Source organism: Peromyscus maniculatus, chromosome 5 (assembly GCF_049852395.1).
Source record: "Peromyscus maniculatus bairdii isolate BWxNUB_F1_BW_parent chromosome 5, HU_Pman_BW_mat_3.1, whole genome shotgun sequence".
Lineage (NCBI taxonomy): Eukaryota > Metazoa > Chordata > Mammalia > Rodentia > Cricetidae > Peromyscus > Peromyscus maniculatus.
In genome coordinates, this window is record NC_134856.1 from 38,998,908 (window position 1) to 39,025,421 (window position 26,514).

At 40.4% G+C, this 26,514-nt stretch overlaps 1 protein-coding gene across 2 annotated transcripts in view; it reads left to right on the forward strand.

The window, feature by feature from the left end:
* Nfatc3 (nuclear factor of activated T cells 3) overlaps positions 1–26,514 on the forward strand; it is an 84,849-nt gene that overhangs the window by 54,154 nt on the left and 4,181 nt on the right. The window contains exons 9-10 of one of the 2 annotated variants that reach the window (XM_006986839.4): positions 426–1,427; positions 16,760–16,863. In XM_006986839.4, the coding sequence (XP_006986901.1) occupies positions 426–1,427; positions 16,760–16,860 (1,103 nt within the window). In that variant the 3' untranslated portion in view covers positions 16,861–16,863. The remainder of the gene's footprint in view (positions 1–425; positions 1,428–16,759; positions 16,864–26,514) is intronic. The other variant, XM_006986838.4, reaches the window with a different exon arrangement.

Below are 26,514 nucleotides of genomic sequence, written 5' to 3' on the forward strand. Positions count from 1 at the left end.
GTATGCATAATGAAAAACATGCAAAAAGCATAAAAAGGACTATTGAGTTGGCTCAGTGAATAAAGGTACTTGCTGCTGAGCCTGATGACCTGAGTTTGATCTTCAGAACCTGAATGATAACAGGAGAGAGCTAACTCCACCAAGCTGTCCTCTGATCTCCACACATGTGCCCTGCCATGTATATGCACTTATACAAACAGAATGAATGAATGTATTTTTTTAAACCAAAAATATTTGTGTATGTGTGTGTATGAATACATATATGTATGCACACAAATAAAACATTTTACCTGAACTTCCTTCTCTAAAGACATTGAGTTCATCCTTATACATGTTATAGTTATGAACCCTGGAGTTATAGAATAATGTCATAATCGGTTTTTTTGAAATACATAATAACATTTGCTTTAATCATTTATTTTCAGTTTTGATGAAGCAAGAACAAAGAGAAGATACTGATTTGTCTTCAGTTCCATCCTTACCTGTGCCTCATTCTGCCCAGACCCAGAGGCCTTCCTCAGATACAGGGCACCCACATGACAATGTGTTGTCAGCATCAAGAAGCTTGATTTGTCCAGTCCAGCCAGCATATGCATCTATGATAACCTCATGCCATTTGCCACAGTTGCATTGTAGGGAAGAGGGTGCTGGTAAAGAACAGCACATAATACCATCTTCAGTCATGCACCAGCCTTTTCAAGTTACATCAACATCTCCTATGGGGTCTTCCTATCAGTCTATACAAACTAATATGTATAATGGACCAACTTGTCTTCCTCTGAATCCTGCCTCTAGTCAAGAATTTGATCCGGTTTTGTTTCAGCAGGATGCAACTCTTTCTAGTTTAGTAAACCTTGGCTGTCAACCACTGTCACCAATACCATTTCATTCTTCAAATTCAGATGCAACAGGACATCTCTTAGCACATTCACCTCATTCTGTGCAAACCCCACCTCATCTGCAGTCAATGGGATACCATTGTTCAAACACAAGACAAAGATCTCTTTCTTCTCCAGTGGCAGATCAGGTCACAGGTCAGCCTTCTCATTTACAACCTATTACATACTGTCCTTCACATCCAGGATCTGCTCCAGCAGCTTCCCCAGCAGCCTCTCATCCCCTGACTGGTTCACCGCTTTCTGGGCCATCATCCCCTCAACTGCAGACTATGCCTTATCAATCTCCTAGCTCAGGAACTGCCTCATCACCATCTCCAGCTACCAGAATGCATTCTGGGCAGCACTCAACTCAAGCACAAAATGCAGGCCAAGGAGGTCTTTCTGCACTTTCATCTTTAGTGTGTCACAGTCTGTGTGATCCAGCGTCATTTCCAGCTGGTGGAACAGCTGTGAGCATTAAACCTGAACCTGAAGATCAGGAACCTAACTTTGCAACCATTGGCCTGCAGGATATCACTTTAGATGATGGTAAGTCTCGACGGCTCCCTATCCCCACCCTCCACTTCCCCTACTTCTGTGTGTGTTTGTGTTTGTATTTGAGTTAGGCTGGCCTTGAACTCACTGTATAGTGGAGGGTGACCTTAAACTTCTGATTCTCCCAAGTGCTTAGATTACATGCATGTACCACCAGACCCATGTAGTACTAGGGATTGAACTCCAGAGCTATCTGTGTGTGTATGTGGGTGGGGAGGTTCTTGCAGAACTGGAATTCAATGTATAGCTCAGGCTGACTGACTATGTGGTGATCCTTCTCCCTCAGCCTCCTGAATGCTAGAGTGACAGGAACAAGTCACCATATATGTTACAGAAACACCGTATATAATTACCTGTGAATATCATCTAATGAAAATCCTAAAAGATTCTGAAACTGGATATATAATTTTAGTTTTTCTCTCTAATTCTATATTAATCTGTCATAGGAAAATAATTCTGGATCACCTATCTCCTGCTACAGGTTTGGAGAGGCACTAAATCCATTCGTTAATGGGAAAGCTGTCATTAAATGTCAAGTAATAGGGCTAGAGTGATGTCTCAGTGGTTAAGAGCACTTGCTTTTATAAAATCACAGTATGATTCCCAGCATCCATATGGTAGTTCATAACCTGTAACTCTAGTCCCAGAAGATCCAGTGCTTTCTTTAATTTCATAGGTACTGCATGTGGTGCACAAATAGATATACATGCAGGCAAAACACTCATACATATAAAATAAAGAAAAAAACATTTAAATGTAAAGTCCTAAGCACAAAGATCTAAAAAGACAAATAATATGTAACCTGTAAGCTTCTGGGCCTTCTAGTCACACTTAATACCTGATTAGTAGTCTATATAATGCAGGCAGTTAGTATTACTATAACCAAAGTATAAAAGATCCATATTAGAATATAAGGTTAGTAGAGATATGCATGACAGATTTCATTGGAAGGATTTGGCAAGGCTTCCATGAGTCAGTGATATTTGAGTAGATCTTGGAAGATAACTATATGCTTTCAGTAAATTAAAATCAAGGAGCAGCTCAGACAGTAAAAGCAGAGAAATTTGCCAGGGAGAGCATGGCCTTAATAGAGATCCACCTACCTTTGCATCCCAAGTACTAGGATAAAAGGTATGTACTACCACACCTGGCCTGTGTGTCTGCTCTGGAGATGTAATTTTTCTATGGTTTTAAGGCCAGCCTGGTCTACAGGGTGAGTTCTAGAATAGCCCAGGCTACATAGAGAAACCCTGTCTTGTGGAGGGGGGGTGCTAAAAAAAAAAAAAACAACAATAAAAGCCTTTCTGTGTGTTAAGCTGTTTTGGACTAATGATGTATAATAAAACATAATTTTTATAGATATAGAAGTAATCACAGTTATGTTTTAAACTTTTAAATTAAGATTATGATATTATAGGGGTCTGAAGAGATGGCTCAGCAGTTAAGAGCTGAGCACTGGCTACTCTCCCAGAGGACTCAGGTTCAATTCCCAGCACTCACATAGCAGCTTATAACTGTCTGTACCTCAAGTTCCAGTGAATCCAATTCCCTGACAAAGACATGCAGGTCAAACACCAATGCATATAAAAATAAAAAATAATTTTTAAAAATTATGATATTGTAAAACTGGGCTAGTTGTTTCAGAGCGTTAATTTGTGATTGGGCTAACTGAATTCTCTTACAGCTTTCCATTAGAATTTTTCCTCCTACTTGTTTTCATTTGTTCTTAGACTATCAAAACCACAGCTGCAGCTCTTCCATCAGAGAAGAGGATTCATGTTTAATATAGTTCAACCTGCTGCTGTGGTGAAAACTGCAACTGTCATTTGCTGGCTCTGTAGCAACATGCTGATCCTAAATGTAGGTCAATTGCTGAAGTAAACACTCTAGATATTACTTCAGCTGCTTCAGTGCTATATGTTAGTGTTAAGAAGTAGGTGCTTGCCGGACATACGTGGTGGCATATGCCTATAATCCTAGTACTCAGGAGGCAGAGACAGGCGGATCTCTGAGTTCGAGGCCAGCCTGGTCTACAGATCGAGTCCCAGGACAGGCTCTAAAACTACACAGAGAAACCCTGTCTTGAAAAAAAAAAAGAAGAAGAAGAAGTAGATGCTTTCTGGGTTGTTTTCCTTTGTTTTTTAAATGTAAAGCCTTGCTTTAGTCCAAGTTTACCTTGAATTTATAACCTTCCTACCTGTGGTTCCCAAATGCTGGAATTATAGATGTCTGCTACAGTGCCTGGCTTGACAGATAACTTTTAAAAGCCAAGGAATAATAAACACAAGATTCACTTGTGTACTGGCTGGTTTTGTGTGTCAACTTAATACAAGCTAGAGTCATGAGAGAGGAAGGAGCCTCAGTTGAGAAAATGCCTCAGTGAGATTCAGCTGTAAGACATTTTCTCAATTAGTGATCAATGGGGGGAGGATCCAGCTCATTTTAGGTGGTGTTATCCCTGGCTTGGTGGTCCTGGGTTCTATAAGAAATCAGACTAAGCAAGCCATGGGAAGCAAGCCAGTAAGCAGCACCCCTTTTGTGGCCTCTTTATCAGTTCTTGCTTCCAGGTTCCTGTCCTGTTTGATTGAGTTCCTGTCCTGACTCCCTTCATTGATGAACAGTAATGTGGAAGTGTAAGCCAAATAAAAATAAACCCTTTCCTCCCCAACTTGCTTTTTGGTCATGGTATTTGATCACAGTAATAGAAAACCTGACTAAGACAACATGGTTGCTTGACTGGGTGAAGGAGACTATTATGGAGAATGAGTAGAGAGGTAAATATATCAGTGTTTTGGTGCATTTTATGGATAATGGTTTTACTGGTGTTTATTTAAATAATTTATTACTTTTTTGTTTATTTGTGTGTGTGTGTGTGTGTGTGTGTGTGTGTGTGTGTGTGTGTGTGTGTGTCAGGAAAATCCCTGGAAATGGTTGTAGAGATCAGAGACAACTTGTAAGAGTCAGTTCTCGGTTTGAGGAGATGGCTCAGAGGTTAAGAGCTCTGACTATTCTTCCAGAGGTTCTGAGTTCAATTTCCAGCAACCACATAAGTGGCTCACAACCATCTGTAATGAGATCTGGCGCCCTCTTCTGGCCTGCAGGCATACATGCAGACAGAACACTGTATACATAATAAATAAATCTTGAGAGAGAGAGAGAGAGTCAGTTCTCTTTCAACCATATGATTTCCAGTTACTAAGCTTGGTAGCAGGTATCTTAACTTCTGAGCCATCTTGCTGGCCCTAGATAATTACATTTAAATAATGAAGGAAGCCATATATTGTAGGTGAAGTTTTTCTCCTGGTCCCACGGCCCCATGGTCCCACAGCCATTCAGACCCAAGTAAACACACAGAGGCTTATATTATTTTTAAACTGTGGCCATGGCAGGCTTCTCACTAGCTAGCTCTTATATCTTAAATTAATCCATTCCTATAAACCTATATTTTGCCACATGGCTCTTGACTTACCAGAACTTTTACATCTTGCTTCTCATGGCATTGGCTGGCAGCATCTCTGCTCTGTCTTTCTCCTTCCTCTCTCTCTAGTTAGAATGTCCCGCCTAACCTTATTCTGCCTCACTATTGGCCAAACAGCTTTATTTATCAACCAATCACAGCAGCACATATTCAAAGCATACAGAACAACATCCCCATCAATATATAGGCAATGGGGAAAGAATACCATCAATAAGATGCATAATTATTCCATTTATGAGTCCTAGGGGATATAGGAAGATAGATAATACTGAGCTTTTACTTTAACTGGAATACAGGGACCTCTTGTGGGATACATACATGTATCATCAGCCTTCAAACATATTTATGATGAAGAATTTCAAAGGATGAAAGAACTAATAAAGAATGCTTATGTAGACTTGGATTGTAGCAAAGGATTCAGGGCCTTAAGACACTACTACCCTGGGATATGCAGTAAGAAAAATTAGTTTCAGCTAGATGTGGTGATACATAACTTTAATCCTAGCATTTGGGAGACAGAGGCAGAAGGTTATCTGGGAGCCTGGTTTATTACATAGTGAGTTCTAGGACAGCCAGGGCTTTCATAATAAAGAGACCCTGTCTTTAAAAAACAAACAAACATTAAATTAAAATTTAAAAAGGAGGAAGAGAAAGAAAAATTAGTTTCTAGATCTAGTGAAGAAACGTTTAAAAGAATCTTTTGCTATATCAAGTGAGTTTATGTATCTACAAAAACAACTTAGTTGTAGCCTTTTTAAAAAAATTAATTGCTGGATGTGGTGGCATGCAAAATCTTAATTCCAGAGCTTGAGAAGCAGAGGCAGGCAGATCTCTGAGTTGGAGGCCAGCCTGGTCTACATAGTTAGTTCCAGTACAGCCAGTGAGACTGCTTCAAAAAAAAAAAAAACAAACAAATCAATTTTTTATGTGTATGGGTCTTTTGTCTGCATATGTATCTGTGTGCCACAGTGTGTCCCTGGTGCCCTCAGATCCCCTGTGAATGGGGCTACAGATGGTTGTGAGCTACCATATGGGTGCTGGGAACTGAATCTGGGTCCTCTGGAAAAGTAGGCAGTGTTCTTAACCACTGAGCCATCTCTTGAGCCCCAGTTGTAGCCTTTTTTATAAGATATAAAATGTAAATTATTAGGCTTATTTGATGTAGACATTGATCAGAGAGATATCTAAGCATTCTCACAGTATTCCTGTGGCTACAAGTTATTATGGCTGGAGTTTGAATCCAGGTTTGTATGAAATTTAAATGCTCTTGTGTGTGTTTACTAGTTTCTAAAACAGCTGTAATTCATTTCTTCCCATATTCTGGACTTGGTAAACATAACAAAAGCTTTTCTAAAGTCTGCCCTGGGTAAGATAGCAAAACCAGTTTCTTAAAGATATGTTATTCTATTTTATAGTTTGTGTCTTCTTTTCACGTTACTTAGATGTGTTTTTTTGGGGTTTGTTTTTTAGCCCTGGCTATCCTGGAACTAGCTCTTTGGCCAGGCTGGCCTCAAATTCACAGAGATCTGCATGCCTCTGCCTCCTGAGTACTGGGATTAAAGACATTTGCTACTACTGCCCGATTGAAAATGGATTATTACTAGGGTCAAATGTTTTGTTTTGGGGGCTGATTCTTCCATACTTAATGCTCTCTGGTAATATTCCCTGTGCCTTGAAAGGGATGCTAGAGATCTCTCATTTAGGGCACTAAAGAGATTGCTCAGAGGATAACAGCCCTGGCTGCTCTCCAGAGAATCCATGTTTAATTTCCAGTTCCCAAATGACAGCTGACAACTACCTGTAACTCCAGTTGGGGAGGACCTGATGCCTCCTTCTGGCCTCTTGGAGCATAGCATGCATGTGATGCATAGACATACATTCAGGCAAACACTCAATTCACACAAAATCTTTAAAAAGATAGATATCTCATTTGCAGCTGAACATTCAACAATAACTTATTCTCAGCACTTCAACTGCTTGTGAGTGTCTACAGTAACTCTACTTGCTACATCTAGGGATGGACCTGACTGAATTGGCAAGGGAATAAAGAAAAGACAGACACATAGAAAAGCTAAGATTAGATGGACTGGGCTTTCTGATTGAAAAGCTCAGTTTGTTTATTATATTATCATAGTATGTATACATATTTATTCTGTATAATATATTATTACATTATACATTTGAACAGAGAGGCAACATTATTGTATAGTGCTGAGTCAAGGGGGTAGGATTTATGGATGTTGATGTGTACAGAAAATAGGTGAGGGTTGGGGATTTAGCTCAGTGGTAGAGCACTTGCCTAGGAAGTGCAAGGCCTTGGGTTCGATCCTGAGCTCCAAAAAACAGAAAGGAAAAAAAAAAAATAGGTGGTAGTGTGAGCAGAAAAATGACTATTTTCTGCACATGTCAACATCCATACATGGAGCACAGGAAGACTTTGCCATGCCCCTGAGCCTGGGTCTGAGGCTATGGTCCTTGATATGGCCATGCCCATGTCAACACCACACATTCACTCAGGACTTCATTCACTCAGAGCTTTTTCTTTTTTCTTTTTGGGTTTTTGAGACAAGGTTTCTCTGTGTAGCTTTGCACCTTTCCTGGAACTTATAGAGATTCACCTGGCTCTGCCTCCCAAGTGCTGGGATTAAAGACATGCTCTACCACCGCCCAGCTCTCAGAGCTTTTTCTGCTCCCCACGTTTCTCCCTTATTTCTTAGATGTTCAGAATGGATCTTAGTACTTAGTCCCAGGGACAGTTTGCTACAACACTTAATGCCAGACTATAAGGATGATAAAGAAGGAAGCTCATAATAGCTGCCGTTCCCCCTCCCCCCCCAAAAAGGGATTTTTGTTTGTTTGTTTTTGAGACAGGGTTTCTCTGTGTAGCTTTGGAGCCTGTCAGATCCAGGTAGAATTTAAAGCCTTCAAGATTTTTCCCTTTGGATGCTGGGCAGTGGTGGTGCACACCTTTGATCCCAGCACTAGGAAGGCAGAGGTAGGTGGATATCTGAGTTCAAAGCCAGCCTTGTCTACAGTGAGTTCTGGGACAGCTAGGGCTACTCAGAGAAACCCTGTCTCAAAGAAAGAAAGAAAGAAAGAGAGAAAGAGAGAGAGAGAGAGAGAGAGAGAGAGAGAGAGAGAGAGAGAGAGAGAGAGAGAGAAAGGAAGGAAGGAAGAAAGAAAGGAAAGGGGAAAGGAAAGGGAAAGGAAAGGAAAGGGGAAAGGAAAGGGGAAAGGAAAGGAAAGGGGAAAGGAAAGGGAAAGGAAAGGAAAGGGGAAAGGAAAGGAAAAAGGAAAGGGGAAAGGAAAGGAAAAAGGAAAGGAAAGGGGAAAGGAAAGGAAAGGAAAGGGGAAAGGAAAGGAAAGGGGAAAGGAAAGGAAAGGAAAGGAAAGGAAAGGAAAGGAAAGGAAAGGGGAAAGGAGGGGAAAGGAAAGGAAAGGAAAGGAAAGGAAAGGAAAGGAAAGGAAAAAGGAAAGGAAAAAGGAAAGGAAAGGAAAGATTCCCCCCCCCCCCCCTTTCGGCTACCTTCCTGTCCTCTGGTGTACAGCAGCCACTTACTTTTTGTTTTTGTTTTTGTTTTTTGGGGGGGGGGGTGTGGAGGTTCTTTTTTTTTTTTTTTTTAGTTTGTTTGTTTGTTTGCCTAATGTAACATGAAAACAGTTAAACCCAAAGCAAAAATGGGAACATGCTCTACTCCTCAGCCACTCTCCTATTTCTTTCTGAAGTAGCTAAACTTATGGTCTCTTCTCCAAGAAACCAAGGACATAAAATCCTGAACATAGTCGAAGAATGGATGAAGCTGCAGTGCTTTCATCCTGTTAGGATCCTGGAGAAGTCCCACAAAAGACCACCGTCCACATATGCAATCAGCAAGAGCGTTTATTATCTTGAGAAAGATTCCAACATGCTGAGGCCGACCATCCTACACAAAAGCAAAATGGCAACAACCCCAAGAGGGACATGTGGGTCCCTTTTAAGCACAGCTTAGGGCCAGTAGGTCATTTCAAATATGATTGGCTTAAGCAAGTGGCAATCATATTAATAGTTTCTAATTAGGTAGGGCTATTTAGGGGCTGGTCAGTGCCACAGTTCGCATTTTTGAGCAGGCCTGAACAAGTCCCAAGCTTGGTCCTTATTTGGTTATCTACTGACTGTGGCTCAGGCCTGGGTACTGCACATACCAGGCTTCCTTGTTTTTACTGTCAGGGATGTTAGAGATTGATTATCCATTGTTTGTGGCGCTTTCAGAAACTGCTTGCTCAGTCTCAGGAAACTGAAATTGAGGCCTGATCTCTGAAAGAAGACTGAGCTATTATGGTGTTTGCTCAGTCCTCTCACATCTCACTTCTGAGGTTTTCCAAAATCTCCCAAAGCACCAACATGTAACTTCCTAGCTCTAGATTCTATTTGTTAACATATACCTGCCTGTCTCTGGATTCTACCTGTCCCAGTATTTTATACTTAAGTTGAAATGTGCTCCTCTCTATTCCTTTATTTGTTCCTTTATCCTTATTTCTTCCATTACCTGGAACATTTTTTTGTCTGACCAATAAAAGTTCCTTGTATTTAGGTGTCCATGTTCATGTCCCTGATCAGGTCCCCATCCAGGTACCACTTTGCTGGGTCCTTGCACAGCTCTAGGGACTTGACCTGACTGGGGCAGTAGTGAATGAAGAAATGACAGTCATGAACACACAGAAAAGCTGGGGTTGGGTCTACTGCACCCCAGAAGCTCAGCATGTTTATTATATATAGTTGAGCAGAGAGGCAGGGTCATTGTGTACAGCTGAATTAAGATGACAGGTTTACTAATCTCAGTAGGAGCAGTCTCTGTAGGGGAACAGTCTTCAGGCCGTAAATATCTGGATAGAGAGCTGTGGTGGACATTTTCTTCATACACTGTCAGTGTTCAAACATGGACCAAAGCAAGTCTTTGCCATTTTTCCATGGATCTGAGACTATAGTTATTGATGTGGTTGTGACCATGTTAACAACACACATTCACTCAGAACTTCCTTCATTTTGCAACCAACCACTGCAAAAAGTTTCTCTGACCAAATCTGATAGCAACACTAATGTATGGACATAAACAAATATTTAGAAGGCAGTTTGGCAGGTTATCATGTCATTCAACAAAACAAGGAGCTTCCCCACGAGTGTCTTATGGTCTCACCAGACACTGGTCTTTGCCCAGGTTTACAGTATCAGGCATGAATTCTCTTTTTAGAAACAGGCCTTAATTCAATCAGTTGTTTATCCTCAGAGCAGTTATGTCTCTATTGTAACAGTGTGTCCATCTTTTTTTGCAGTCAGTGGTGTATCATATAGAGTCCAAAGTAGACTAAGACTGTTGATGACAGTTCTCACCAAACAGCCTGCATAGCATCTTCCAGCACTGTGAAAGCTACCCAGTAAGGAAGAAAGTTTTAGTTGAGTTCCAGCTTCATTTCTGTATCCTGCAACCAAAGTATGTGGTGTTTCCAGCTAGTTCTGTTAGGCAGTTAGCGTTAGTGGCATTCGCCTGTGTTGTTTGGGGCCCTCAGAGGCCTTCTTGGCCAACAGTTCATAGGTCTTTTGGCTGTCTTGATAGTGTCCTTTAATGCTCAATTTTTTTTTTTTTTAAATATTAGCTAGACATGTTGGTGTATACTTTCAATCCCAGCACCTGGGAGGCAATAGCAGAAGGATCTCTGAGTTTGAGGCCAGCCTGGTCTATATAGCAAGCTCTAGGACTACATAGTGAGACCCTGTCTCAAAAAAAAAATTATATTTATGTTCAGTTTAATTTTTCCTTTTTATTGGCTGCATTTTTGGTTTGGTTTCGTACTTAAGATTTGTCATATATTTTCTTAGAATTATATGCTGCATAAGGGAAGGATCCATCTTCGTTCTTTTATGTAAGAGTATCCAATTTTTTCAATAACATGTTGAAGAGACTTTTCTTCCAATGAGTGATCTTAAGACCAGCCAACTGAATATGCAAGGATTTATTTAGTATATATGTATTTTTATGTTATTACCACACTTTTTAATTACTATAGCTTTAGGTTTGAAATCAGGAAATTTGAGTCCATCAACTTTTCCTCTTTTTTCAGTATTATTTTAGCTAATAGGGGGCTGTTGAGATTCCATATGTGTATTATTTACTTTTCTATTGATATGCTAAAATACTATGACCAAAAGCAGCTTAAGGAAAAAAAAATACTTGTTGTTTTGTGGGGTTTTTTTCTTTTTCTTTTTTTTTTTTTCTTCAAGACAGGGTTTTTTGTGTAACAGCCCTGGCTGGCCTCGAACTAAGAGAGATCCTCCTGCCTCTGCCTCCTGAGTGCTGGGATTAAAGGGTCTGCCACCACATCTAGTTTAAATTTTATTTTAGTTTATTTTATTTAGTTTATTTAGCCTGGCTAAAAGAATTTATTTTGACTTATGTCTCTAAAATGTAAGTTTAAAATGGTGGATGAAGTATCGAAGCAGGTAGCAGAATAGGAAGCTGAGAGATCAAATCTTCATCACAGCACTTGGGAGGCAGAGGCAGGCGGATCTCTGTGAGTTCGAGGCCAGCCTGGTCTACAAAACAAGTTCCAGGAAAGGCGCAAAGCTACACAGAGAAACCCTGTCTTGAAAAACCAAAAAAACCAAAAAAACAAAAAAACTTCATCACACACAAAAAAACAGAAAGCAAAATAGAAATGGGACAAGGCTATAAGCTTTCAAAGTCCCAAGTGAGATGCCTCCTCCAGCAAGTTCCATAACTTAACTTAAAAGTTCTATAAGTTCTTGCCAGGTGGTAGTGGCACACACCTTTAACCCCAGCACTCAGGAGGCAGAGGAAAGTGGATCTCTGTGAGTTTGAGGACAGCCAGGGCTACACAGAGAAACCCTGTCTCAGAAAACAAAACAAAAAAGTTCCATACCTTCTCAAACAGCCACCAAATGTTCAGATACATGAGTATATGTATCTGACATTTCACATTCAAAGCTCTACAATATGAACTTTAAGATGGAGTCATTTTTCTTTAAAAATAAACAAACAAAAAACTATTGGGACTGGAGAGGTGGCCCAGCAGTTCAAAGCACCTTACTCATGCACAGGATCTGGGTTCAGTTCCCAGCACCCAAATAACTCCAGTTCAAGAGTTTGTCACCTTTTTCTGACCTCCACTGGCTCTAGACATGCAGGTGATTCACAAACATACATACTGGCAAACACTTTTTTTTTGAGGCAGTTATTAACATTTTATTTTATATATTCAAAAAGCTAGAGGGAAGATTGGACATGTTTAATAAATACCTTGAAGACTTTTCTTTTTTTAATGCTGAATGCCGTTTATTGAAGGAGGGAGGAGGTCTTAAATACAGGCTTGCAGCACAATGGGAGAACCCCGGAGGGCAGAGGTTTACTACCGATGTTTTACAGTCTTCAGGCAAAACACTTATACACAAAATCTAGTTTAAAAAATTTTAAGCTAAGTGTGGTGGTGTACCCTTTAATCCCAACACTGAGAAGGCAGAGGCAGGCTGACCTCTGCATTCAAGTCCAGCCTGATCTACAAAGTGAGTTCCAGGACAGCCAGGGCTACACAAAGAAGCCTTGTCTCAAAGAAAAAAGAAAAGAAAAGAGAAGAGAAGAGAAGAGAAGAGAAGAGAAAGGAAGGAAGGAAGGAAGGAAGGAAGGAAGGAAGGAAGGAAGGAAGGAAGGAAGGAAGGAAGGAAGGAAGGAAGGAAGGAAGAAAAAGAAAAAATACAACTCTGTGTGTGTGTTGATTTAATATCCACACTTTATTAGCACTAGCCTTAAATTTTTTAAATATTTATTTATTTATTTTATGTGTGTGAATGTTTTGCCTGCATGTGTATCTGTGTACTGTGTGCTTGGTACCAGTGGAGGTCAGAAGAGGGTTTCAGATCCTTTCAAACTGTAGTTATAGACGGTTCTTTGCTAGAGTGACTAGTGTTCTTAACCACCGAGCCATCCTCTCTAGCCTCCAACACTAACAGTTTTTGAGAAAGAGTGTCATGTAGTATAGACTGGCCTTAAACTAGCTGTATAGCTGGGGTTGGCCTTGAACTGCTGATCTTTTTGTCTTCCATCTATTAAGTGTTGGTATTGTAAGCTCGTGTTGTTATAACAGCTTTTGGCACTAACATTTTTATGTGTGTGTAGAGGGTGTCTTTTAGGATTGGTTTTGTTGTTATTGTTGTTGGTTTTGTTTTGTTTTGTTGCTTTGTTGAGAAAGGGTTTCTCTTTGTAGCCTTGGCTATAGACCAGGCTGGCCTGGAAATCGCAGAAATCTGCCTGCCTCTGTCTCCCAAGTGCTGGGATTAAAGGCGTGCGCTACCACCACCATCTTTTAGAATTTTATATGTAGAAGAACATGAGATTTGTGAATAGAAATAATTTACATCTTTTTTTCCCCTGATCTTGTGAAAAGTTTCCAGTCTTTCTCCTGTTAGTATTATGCTAGCTGTGAGTTTGTCGTGTGTGGCTTTTATCATGAGGGAATACCTTCTATCCCTAGTTTATTGTTTTTATTTTAAAAAGCATTGAATAGTTTCTTCATTAGCTGAGATGTTTTTTATTCCCAAATTCTATTAATGTTACTAATTTATTGATTTTCATATTAAATCATCCTTGCTTTCTTGGATAAAATCCACTTAGTCATGATATATAATCCTTTTAGTATGTGCTGTGTTTGGTTTGTGAAATAATTTGTTGGATATTTTCGCATCTACATTTTAAAAGGAGATTCTGTAGTTTTCTTTTCCCTTTTTTTGTTTTTTGGATTTTTTTTCCTGAACATAAAAACAGGTTATAATTTAAAAGTCCAGGGTTATTTTAAACAGTAAAATATGTTCTCTGTAGAAAATAGTATAAATGATAATATTTCCCAATAAGTCCTTTTAAGCCAAATGATAGCTGAATTATACATATAAATATTGATTAGGTTCTGGAATACAGAAGAGACCTATCTTCATCTATTCAGAGAGCTATGTTTTACTTAGGTTGTTTAAGTGAGATTCCTATTCATCTTCCCTTTCACTGTTTGATTTACGGCAGACATTTTCCTATCTATAATCTAAAAAGATTTTAGCCTCCCCTCCTGAAAGTACAGCCAGCATTTTCTTTCATCAGCTTGATACGGTACATATTCTTATCCTAATAGTGAAATGTTTCACTAAAGCTTGCCCAATGGTTGGGTAAAACCAAAACTTATTATAAGCCACAGTCATCCTAAGATTCCCCCCTGTTAGGTAGCCTCCCTGGATCTGTGGGTTGCAGTCTGATTGTCCTTTGCTTTATATCCAGTATCTACTTAGAGTGAGTACATAACCATGTTTGTCCTTCTGAGTCTGGGTTACCTCACTCAGGATGATATTTTCTAGTTTCATCCATTTTCCTGCAAATTTCATGATGTCATTGTTTTTCTCTGCTGAGTAGTACTCCATTGTGTCTATGTATCACATTTTCTTAATCCATTCTTCAGTTGTCGAGCATCTAGGTTGTTTCTAGGTTCTGACTATTACAAATAATGCTGCTATGAACATATTTAAGCATGTGTTCTTGTGGTGTGATTGAGCATTTGGATTTTTTGTTTTGTTTTTTCTTTTTCGAGATAGGGTTTCTCTGTGTAGCTTTGGAACCTGTCCTGGAACTTTCTCTGTAAACCAGGCTGGCCTTGAACTCACAGAGATCCACCTGGCTCTGCCTCCAGCACTAGGATTAAAGGTGTACGCCACCACCTCCTGGCTGATTTTGGTTTTTCAAGGCAGGATTTCTTGTAAACAGTTCTGGCTGTCCTGGAAATCGCTCTGTAGACTAGGCTAGCCTCTGGTCTCAGAGAGATCCAGCCTACCTCTGCCTCCTGAGTGCTGGGATTAAAGGGTCTGCCACCACATCTAGTTTAAATTTTATTTTAGTTTATTTAAAGATTTATTTATTTTTTATTTTTTTTTAAGATTTGTTTATTTAGGGTTGGGGTTTTAGCTCAGTGGTAGAGCACTCAAGGCCCTGGGTTCGATCCTCAGCTACAAAAAAAATGATTTAATTATACAGTGTTCTGCCGGCATGTGTGCCTGCACACCAGAAAAGGGCAACAAATCCCATTAAGATGGTTGTGAGCCACCATGTGGTTGCTGGGAATTAAACTCAGGACCTCTGGAAGATCAGCCTCTTAACCTCTGATCCATCCCTCCAGTCCCAGCTTAAATTTTTTTTAATTAGATTTTGTATGTAAGAGTTAAAAAGTATTCTGTCCTCTTTAATTTTTGAAGTGTTTTTTTTTAACATTTAAATTTTTTTTTTTTTTACATTCATTTACTATGTATACAGTGTTCTGCCTACATGTGTTCTTGCAGGCCAGAAGACAGCACCAGATTTCATTATGGGTGGTAGTGAGCCACCATGTGGTTGCTGGGAATTGAACTCAGGACCTCTGGAAGAGCAGTCAGTGCTCTTAACCACTAAGCCATCTCTCCAGCCCTTTCTTTTGTTTTTTCAAGATTTATTTTTAATTATGTGTTGGTGGGTGTGGTGGGGTGTGTATGTGTCCTTGGAATTTAGAAGAGGTTGTTAGATTCCCCAAAGGTGAAGTTATAGGTCTGATATGTATTCCGAGAGTGGAATTTGTGTCTTCTGCAAGAGCAATACATGCTTTTGACTGCTGAGCCATCTAGTAAGTCCTGAAGTTTGTTTTCTTGGAGGGTTTTGATCTATAAACACAACTTGGAGGAATTAGAAGGGTGTCTGGAAGACTGCTATTTTCCATGAAACACAATCTTGAAGTTCCACCAACTTAGTCAAGTTATAAAAGCTCATCAGTGTCTGCTGGCCCCATCACTTTTTTTCTATACTTACTTCTAATGTATATGTTGATTTACCCAAAATCACACATCCCACCCACACTTAAAATCTGTTTTGGAGTATTCCTTTATATCGAGATTGGGCACCCTTAGAATGAATCATTTTAACTAATCTCTTAGAAATTATGAAAAAAAATGAGGCACAAAAATTATATAACGAATCTCTGGGTTTTGTTTTATTTTTAACCCCCTTTGTAAGGTTCATTACAAATTAGCTCATCTTTTGTTAGTTTAAGATGAGGGAGGCTATTAATTAGTGTTTACAGATGCTACATACAGATTCTTTCCAAAGTTGAATTCTTTTTTTTTTTTTTTTCCGAGACAGGGTTTCTCTGTGTAGTTTTGGTGCCTGTCCTGGATCTCACTCTGTAGACCAGGCTGGCCTCGAACTCAGAGATCCGCCTGGCTCTGCCTCCTGAGTGCTGGGATTAAAGGTGTGCGCTACCACCGCCCGGCCCAAAGTTGAATTCTTGTATTGTACAATAAAGGCCCAGAATAGTTCATATAGGTCAAAGGAGGTTTGTGAACCTCTTATGTACAGTAATAAAGACAGTGTATTTACAACTGAATTTACCTCCTTAAAGCTATAATTATACCCTAGCGGTGGGGGGCACATACCTTTCATCCCAGCACTCGGGAGGCAGAGGCAGACGAATCTCTTGATTCGAGGCCAGCCTGGTCTACAGAGCAAATTCCAGGATGGCCAAGGCTACACAGAGAAACTCGATCTCGAAAAACAAAAGCCATACTTGTAACTCATTTAAAAGCATTACCTTTTTAAAGGTAAAATTTTCTGGATTCCCAGTATTGGATTGTCTAGTAAAATGTGAGGAGCCATTATATGTAGAAGTAATTGATAAGTAAAGGAGAATTAAATTCCTCTACTGTTAAAGAAAGAAACAAAACAGAAAACAATGCTGGGCAGTGTGGTGGATTTCACCCTCTGGTTTGTTCCATTCAGTAGTGATGTTGTCTTCTCTGACACAGACCAGTTTATGTCTGACTTGGAACACCAGCCATCAGGTTCAACAGAGAAATGGCCTAATCACAATGAGCTCTCATGTCCAGTTCCTTTTTGGAGAATCTAGAGGGTGAGTGTTGATTGAAATGCGTCATTGTTCTTATGCCTTAGTCTGGTATTTGCATGTCGTGGCTGGATTTGCATGTGCTACAAAGGAGGGGTATGCACAGGCATCTTATTGGTAGGCCCATTCATTGTCTTTGTAGGTACACTTTGACTATATGATTCTGCTTTGAAAATCCAACCACACTAAGGCTCTCACACCTGAATTTAAAATTTTTGTCTAGTTTTAAGGAGAGGCAATTATTTAATTAGATTTGTTAGAACAAAGGGGACTTCCAATATATAAATCTTACAGGTTGGGTACTGAATAAGTTTGGTTGCTGTTCTGGTGAAATAACTCAGTGGGTAAAGGTAACTGTCTCCAAGGCTAACCTGAGTTCAACCTCTAGGACTCCTGAGGAAGAAGAGAACTGACTCCCTCAAATTGTCCACTGATCTCCACGAGTGCACTGTGGCATGAGCACACAGGCATGGGTGTGCATGAGTGGGCATGTGCACATGCATACACAATAAGTACAATTTAAAAAAAATAAAGTTTGGAGCCGGGCAGTGGTGGCACATGCCTTTAATCCCAGCACTCAGGAGGCAGAGCCAGGCAGATCTCTGTGAGTTGGAGGCCAGCCTGGGCTACCAAGTGAGTTCCAGGACAGGCACCAAAACTACATGGAGAAACCCTGTCTCAAAAAACCTAATAATAATAATAATAATAATAATAATAATAAGTTTGGTTACTGATAGGTGTTTTAAGCCTACACACTTGTGATCAAATAGTAGTAAATTAGGTGTAAGACAGTATGTAATAGAAGTAAAACAGAAGATTGTGTCCTTGCGGTCCTTGATCCTTCTTTAGACCTGCCTTCATGCTCCTTTAGTTCATCTGTGGCTCTACTTGGAAGAAAAGAAAGCCATCAAGTAAAGCATAGTTTCTGTAAGAATAGGACCACGACCTTTGGTTCTAAACCATCTAGAAAGTCTTCCCTTTTTCAGATTCTTTTAAAGACACTTAAAGTATGTAGGTGCACATGGTGGTGAATGCCCATATTCCTAGGCTGAAGCAGGAGGATCTCAAGTTCAAGAACAGACTGGGAACTTGAATGAGAATGTATCAGAACTGTGTTTCGTTTGTTGTTGTCGTCGACATCCTTGTCATCTCCTCCTCTCTCTGTGCAGCCCTGCCTGTCCTGGAACTCATTTTGTAGACCAGGCTGGCCTTGAACTCAGAGATCTGCACCATTACCACTACCACCGGTTTTCTTTTTCTTCTTGTACAGTCTCCCTATATAGCCCTGGCTGGCCTGGAACTTGCTATTTGAACCAGGCTGGCCTGGAATTCAGAGATCTGACTGTCTCCTAGTACTGGGATTAAGGCATGTGCCACCAAGCCCCACCCCCAAAAGAAAATTATTATAGAGTGCTTGTCTAGCATGTAGAGAAGTCCTGGGTTCAACTCAGTATTGGGGAGAGGGAAAGCATGTGATAGAAATTATAAATATGTAGATTCCAATTACCTAAATGGCATTTGAATTTGATTTTAAGATTAATTTATGTTTCCTTTATGTATATGGTTATTTTGCCTGCATGTATGTCTTGTGTACTACATGTTTCAGTGTCCTCGAAGGCCAGAAGAGTGCATTGGAGCCTGTGGAACTAGAGTTACAGATTGTTGTCAGCTGCCATGAATTTTGCCATAGAAAGCAAGATTAATACTCAGTATTTTAAAAACTTTTTGAAAGTTTTTTTGTTTTGTTTTTTGTTTTTTATGACTGTTTGGTCTGCATGTATGTTTATCATATGTGTGCCTGGTGCCTCAGAAACCAAAAGAGGGAATTGGATTTCCTGGAACTGGAGTTACAGATGGTTTTGAGCCACCACATGGGTGCTGGGAGTGGAACCTGTGTCCTCTGAAAGAACAGTCTGTGCTCTTAATTCCTGAGCCATCTCTCCAGTCCCAATATTTTAGGAGTTTGAGACCTCCTGATTATCAGATAGGACATTAGAATCCTGGATTTCTGGCTTCTTTCAAACATTGAGCCTATTCTGGGCCACATAATTCTTATCTAACTATGATAGGAATAAAGTGTTAACTGGAGGGAGAAGTATGTGTCTTAGTTAGGGTTACTATTACTGGGATGAAACACCATGGCCAAAAGCAACTTGGGAAAGAGAGGTTTTATTTCACCCCCAATTCCATATAATGGTTCATCATCAAAAGCAGTGAGAGCACACAGGAACGTAAGCTGGGCAGGAACCTGGCTGGAGGCAGGAGCTGATACAGAGGCCATGGAGAAGTGCTGCTTGCTGGTTTGCTCCCCATAGCTTTCTCAACCTGCTTTCTTACAGATACAGGACTAACAGCCCAGGGGTGGCACCACCCCTAACAAACTGGGCCCTCCCCCATCATTTACTACTTATAAAAATGCCCTACAGGCTTGCCTGCAGCCTGATTTTATCGAAGCATTTTCTCAAATGAGAAAATAGAATATTGTGTCAAATGACTCTCATTTGTGTCAAATTGACATGAAATTAGCTAGCCCAATACAGAAAACTCTATAGAGAATTGTAACCAGAGGACTCAAAATAGTTTTGTGTTGGGAGTGGTTGGTGTGTTTTTAAACCTAGCCAGCACTAGGAAGGCAACAGGTAGATGGATGGATCTCTGTGAGTTCAAGGTTAAGGTTGGTCTACATAGTGAGTTCCAGTTCTAGTGTTTAACCCAATGTTCTTCCTGTATGTAAAGCAGCATTTTGTCATTAGTGATGTTCATCACTAGTTATGTTGGTTTAAAAAAAATGTATAATGCCAGGCGATGGTGGCACATGCCTTTAATTCCATTACTCGGGAGGCAGGTGGATCTCTGAGAATTTCACATCAGCCTGGGCTACAGAGTGAGTTCCAGGAAAGTCTCCAAAGGTACACAGAGAAACAGTCTCAAAAAACCAAAAAAAAAAGTATGTGTGTGTAGTTAGTAGAAGGTAAAACAGAGCAAAGATGACTCCTTCAGATGCTAAACTGTGGTCTGGAAAAACGGCTCAGCAGTTAAGAGCCCTTGTTGCTCTTCCAGAGGACCTGGGTTAAATTCCCTGCACCCACATAATGGTTTACAGCCATCTATAACCCTGTTCTGACCTCCTCAGGTACCAGGCACCACACATGGTACACAACTATACATACAGGAAAACACCCATAGAGGATATCATTTTCTTTAAAAATGTTAAGCTGAAAGAATTAGATATAGAGGGGATGTGGGAGCTAATGTTTTATTTGCCCTTTTTTTTGGGGGGGGGCATGCTGTCCTACCCAGATTAAATACAGAGAAGGAAGGATACAGGAGGGGAGATGATCCTGATTAATGGAAAGTAAAGAACCTTGATGAGTGAGGTCCTGCAAAGGATTGAAAGTGCATGTATTGAGATGAGTAATAGTGATTTATAACTTTAGAGCTCAAGTTTAGCACAGAGGACCAAATTTGGGTGTCATCAGTAGACTAGACTAGTAAAAGGTAAACTGATTCTTCTGTGGGGGCAGGAATGTGGCTCAGCTATAGAGTGCTTATCTAGCATGCAGGAGCTCTTGAGTATGCGCCATATAGCAGGGGTGTGAGGAAACTTCTCAGTGTTATGCCTTAACCCAAATTGAAAAGAAGTATTTGTTTTTCAAATTTCAGTTTTTGCTGATAGGAAAGGGTACAGGCCAATACTTAATATTCTTTCAAATACCTGTGTAGTGCCTCAGCTTCAGATTTAAACACACTTGTTTTTATAAGACTTATTTAACATTGTACATAAGAGGTTTCTTAAAAAGAAAAGTCTTAACTGAAATTCACTCCATAGACCAGGCTGACCTGGAACTCAGAGATCCACCTGCCTCTACCTTCCTAGTGCTGGGATTAAAGGCGTGTGCCATCACAGCTCGGCCAAAATGAAATCTTAACCATTAATATTATATCTCCCTTAATTGATTATTTAAAAAAAAATGTAGCAATTTCCTTTTACCTAATGTTAGACCCCCTAAATGTAAAAGTGAAGGTTATCTTCTGATCATTGTACATATTTTCAATATATTCTATGCTTGGAAACTTTAAAGAGTTCAGGGTAATTTTTAAATTTTATTAGGCCCTCCTTGTTCTCTACCAGCTACAATACTCGGGGGAGCAGGCCCTGCACCTTGCTTGTGCAACACAGTAGAGCTAATCTTGTTGGCAGAGGTGTGGGTGAGCCAGCCCAGAGAAGTTGTGAGCATGAGAGAGATGTCCCCATTACTCATTTGTCATGGGCAAGGGAGAGATGCCCACCCCCACCCCATCGACACCTGAGGCAGGTTGGACTGGTCCTGAGACCATAAGAGCAGAACTGTCCCTGGCCCTCATTGACTGCAGCAGTCCTGAGAGTGGCCCCTAGGCTGTCCCTGGGCAACACAGTAGAGCTGGCCCTGAAGGTGTAGGTGTGGGAGAACTGGCCCTGCCCCTTGCTCATGGATACCAGGGTGAAGTATCCAGGGCAATGCAAGAGAGCTCACCCTAATGGTGAGAACAAGGCAGAGCTGGTAGGCTGACTAACCTGCAACTACCCAGGACCAGAACCAGGGGTATGTGTTGACCCACCCCATCTTTTGGAGCATGTGAAGGGACTGGTCCTACAGACCCAAAGCTACGGGATTTCTACAACACAGAGCAACAGCAGAATAACCAAGAGCAGCTTCAGTGAGGGCCCAGCATCGATAGCGTAGCAGAAACCAGAGGTCTCAGACCAGAACCAATGACTCTTTGCAATGAACACTTGCGGGTAAAGATATATGGACAAAATATTTTACTTTGTGACTCACTGTGTCACACTATAGCTTCCAGGATGAGATTGATTTTTCCTTCTCTTTTTTTTTTCCTCAAATTTTATTTTATTTTGGCGGGGAGGTTGCAAGGGCAGAGGGTAGATACGAACAGTTGGGGAAATGAATGGGATGGAGATACGTGATATGAAAAACACAAAGAATAAATAAAAAGAAAAATTTTAAATTATATTAAGACTAGGGATGTGGCTCAAGTATAAAGATGAACTTGCGTGTCTACTAGGTAAGAAAAGAACTGACCGACTATGGGTCTGGGGATATGCCTACACTTAGAGTTCTAGCTGCTTGGGGGATGAGGCAGGAAAGTACTTGAAAGGTAGAGGCAGAAGGCTCAGTTGCATGGCAAGATTGAGACTGCCTAGGGCTATAGGAGACCCTGTCTCAAACAACAGAAAGTAAAAACAAAAAAGAAAGAATGAAAACTCAAAATATCGAGAAAGCTTAAGCTGAGTATCTGCTTAAGATACCTACATAATGGGTTGTGGATTTAGCTCAGTGGTAGAGCGCTTGCCTAGCAAGCACAAAGCCCTGGGTTCGATCCTCAGCTTAAAAAAAAAAAAAAAAAAAAAAAAGGATACCTACATAATTCATAATTCAAGGCATGGTGGCACACAACTTTAACCTCAGCACTCTGAAGGCAGAAGGCGGATCTCTATGAGTTCAGGTCAGCCTGGTCTACACAGCAAGTTCTAGGACAACCAGGGCTAAATAGACCCTGTCTTTAAAAAAAACAAACAGCCCCCCCACACACACATATTCTGTGTTGCCATTATGGTATTGGGCTTAGTGTCTGTTTGGAGATGTATTCTCCCTGTGTAACTCTGCCTTGTCTAGAAGCAGAATGTAGACCAGGCTGGCCTTGAATTTAGAGGTCTACCTGCCTCTACTACTTCTGAGTGTCAGAACTTGGCCTTTATTTTTGTTAATATTTGCTAAATTAGCATAATTCAGAGCCTAAATTGTAGTGGATTAATTACGGCAGAGGTTTCCCTCAGATCTCCTGGTAGTTAGTTAAAGATTGAGATTCCTTTTGATTTATTGTTTCTCTTTCCCCCAAACTTTGACTAAATCTTAGTCCACTGCAAGAAGTGGAAGGAAGAAAGAGAGAAGCCAAGCAGGTGATGAGGAGGATAAACTCTCCCTTTTTGCTCACACTACATTGGAGAAATTTCACTAGCTGCAAAGGTGAAAGCTGAGAAATGCAGTCTGAAACTGGCTGAAGAACTTGAGGGCTGGAGAGGTGGCTCAGAGGTTAGGAGCACTGGCTGCTCTTCTAAAGGTCCTGAGTTCAATTCCCAGCAACTACATGGTGGCTCCACACAAGCATCTGTAATGAGATCTGGTGCCCTCTTCTGGCCTGCAGGCATACATGCAGGCAGAACACTGTATACATAATAAATAAATAAATAAATCTTAAAAAAAAAAGGAAAAGGAAACTTGAAAGCAAAGAATGTTTTGTCCTAGGTGTGGTGGTGCACACCTTCAACCCCAGCATTTGGGAGGCAGATCTCTGTAAATTGGGGGCCAACCTGGTACATAAGTCTCAAACAAACAAAAAATTACAGAGACAGCAGAAAAATCCAGATGGCTGCTAAATATTTGAGAATTTCTTTCTGTCTTGAGAAGGCACATTGACCAGATTTTAGTAAGTTAACAAAAAGTTTTTGAGACAGGGTTTCATGTGGTAGCACAAGCTGTCCTTTAACTCCTGATCTTCCCACTTCTAGCTCCCCAGTACTGGCAGATGCTCTTGCTGTAAATGCAGTATTTCATGCATTTAGTTTAGATGGTATTCTTTTTTTGGTTTTTTTGAGACAGGGTTTCTCTGTGTAGCTTTGAGCCTTTCCTGGAACTCATTTTGTAAACCACGCTGGCCTCGAACTCACAGAGATCCGCCTGCCTCTGCCTCCCGAGTGCTGGGATTAAAGGCGTGCACCACCACCGCCGCCGCCCGGCCTAGATGTTATTAATAGATAATCTAAAAATCAAATTTTGGAGAACTGCTATTAGATAGTAATTATTTATAAAATAAGTTACTTATTATAAAGTAATACTAACTAAATTTCATATCCATTTAAAATAATTTATACGCCATTCCTTTATTTCTAAATTTCAAGTAAAAGTGAGAAAGTGACTGTATATAGCCTCCATCTTATGAAAAAAGCAACATCTCCATAAAATTGGTTATCCAGGCAAGATATAATTCTGCCTTTAATTGTGGAGTTCAGGAAAAAGAAGAAAACATGAGTTCTGGTGACTCTTCATTGTAGCTTCAATAAGTAAATATAGAGGATGGGTTTCATTTTGGGGGGTGGTTTTTTGTGGTTTTTTTTTGTTTTTTTTTGTTTTTTTTTTTGTTTTTTTGAGACAGGATCTCTATATGTATCCCTGGCTATTCTAGAACTCCCCTTGTATACCAAGTTGGCCTCATAGAGATCCTCTTGCCGTTCTGGGATTAAAGATATGCACTACTTTATTCGGCCTTAATAGAGTCCCCCTTTTTTTTTTCCTTTGAGACAGGATAACTCTGTCGTACTGGAACACACTATGTAGACCAGGCCAGCCTAGAGCTCACAGAGCTCCACCATGCCCAGCCTTCTAAATAAAGTCTTGATAGGACCCCAAATCCATTATAAAGATGAAAGACCCCTTGAGTCAATCCTTAACATCATCCTGGCTGGAAACAGGAGGGAAAAAAGGCTCCGGAGGTAGAGGCAGGAGGATCTCTGTAAATTCGAGGCTAGCCTGATCTACATAGCTAGTTCCAGAACATCCAGGACTACATAGAGAGACCCTGCTCAAAACCAAACCAAACCAAAGACCTCCTGAGTTTTTGTATACTTATCAATGTACAAAAGATATGCCTTAGTCACCTTGTTCCTGTTCATTAAGTTTTGAGAGGGTTTTGTTGTTGTTTTTCTTTTGTTTTCTATTTACCAATGCTTGTGAAATACAACTTTGTGCATGAGAAATAGCTCTAAAGGAGAGGCCTGTTGCTACATGACAGCTTATTCTGCTTTGTAAGACATTTCAGTGCACTGCTAATTTGAACATTTCCTAAACAACATTTGTTGTTGAGATTACTGTTTTGTTCTGCTTTGGTAACAGCAGATAGTGCTGATGGTTTTCTCTTCTGTTGTGCTGGCACAGACAAATTCAGGTGTTGGGCGTTAAGGACTGTGGCTGCTGAAAGTGGGCCAGATGCTGTGACCTACATAATCTATTGGCGCTAGTTAGTATTGAGGACTGTTGACTCTTTATTTTGGGCTTTTAGTTTATTCTTTTTTTTTTTTTTTTTTTTTTTTAAGATTTATTTATTTATTATGTATACAGTATTCTGCATCCCTGCCGGCCAGAAGAGGGCGCCAGATCTCATTACAGATGGTTGTGAGCCACTATGTGGTTGCTGGAAATTGAACTCAGGACCTTTGGAAGAGTGCTCTTAATCTCTGAGCCATCTCTCCAGCCCACTTGGTTTTGGGTTTGTGGTTTTTTTTTTTTTTTTTTTTTTTTTTTTTTTTTTTTTTTTTGAGACAGGGTTTCTCTGTGTAGCTTTGCACCTTTCCTGGAACTCACTTTGTAGACCAGGCTGGCCTCAAATTCACAGAGATCCGCCTGCCTCTGCTTCCTGAGTGCTGGGATTAAAGGCGTGCGCCACCACCGCCAGGGTTAGTTTATTTTTTAAAGGGAAGAAAATAGCCAGGCATGGTATCAACACACCTTTAAGGTGGGAGCTGGTGGATATCTGAATTCAAGGCCAGACTTGTCTACATAATGAGACCCTGTCTCAGTAAATAAGTTAGTAAAAGGAGAAACTGGGCATGGTAACACACACCATTAATTCCAGCATTCAGGAGGATCTCTGGGTTCATGGCCAGCTTGGTCTATATAAGAGTTCCAGGACAGCCAGAGATAGAGACTCAAAAAAAAAAAAAAAAAAAAGCCCAGGGTGGTGGCACACACCTTTAATCCCAGTACCTGGGAGCCAGAAATGGGTGGATCTCTGAGTTTGAGGTTAGCCTGATTTACAGATCAGGTTCCAGAACTGCCAAGGCTACACAGCCAAGGCTATAACCTGTCTTAAACCCCCCCCCCCTCAAAAAAAAAAAAAAGGAAGAAAGAAAAAGACAAAATATTACAAGTATTAGTGGGCTTTTTAAAAGTGGAAATGAGTATATATGTGTTGAATGAACATATGTACAGGCAGGTATATGTATGGAGACCAGAGTACATCAGGTGATTGCTCTATCACTTTGCACCTTATTTTGAGACAGATCTTTCAGTAGGCAGGCAGCTAAGAAGCCCCAAAGATCACCATATGACTTTTGGTTTGGTTTGGTTTGATATGGTTTTTTCAAGACAGGGTTTCTCCATGTACCCCTGGCTGTCCTGGAACTCACTCTGTAGACCAGGTTAGACTTGGAACTCACAGAGATCCACCTGCCTCTGCCTTCAGAGTGCTGGGATTAACAGTGTTCGCCACCACTGCCCAGCTGAAATACTTTTCTTTAAAAGTAAAATTAGGGGGCTGGAGAGATGGCTCAGAGGTTAAGAGCACTGCTTGTTCTTCCAAAGGTCCTGAGTTCAATTCCCAGCAACCACATGGTAGCTCACAACCATCTGTAGTGAGATCTGGTGCCCTCTTCTGGCCTGCAGGGGTGTGTGCAGACAGAACACTGTATATATATAATAAATAAATAAATCTTAAAAAATAAATAAATAAAAGTAAAATTATATAGAATTATTTTTAAGCCACCTGTACATATATACATACACACACATATATGAATGGAATCTTTGAATTTATGTGCATGAG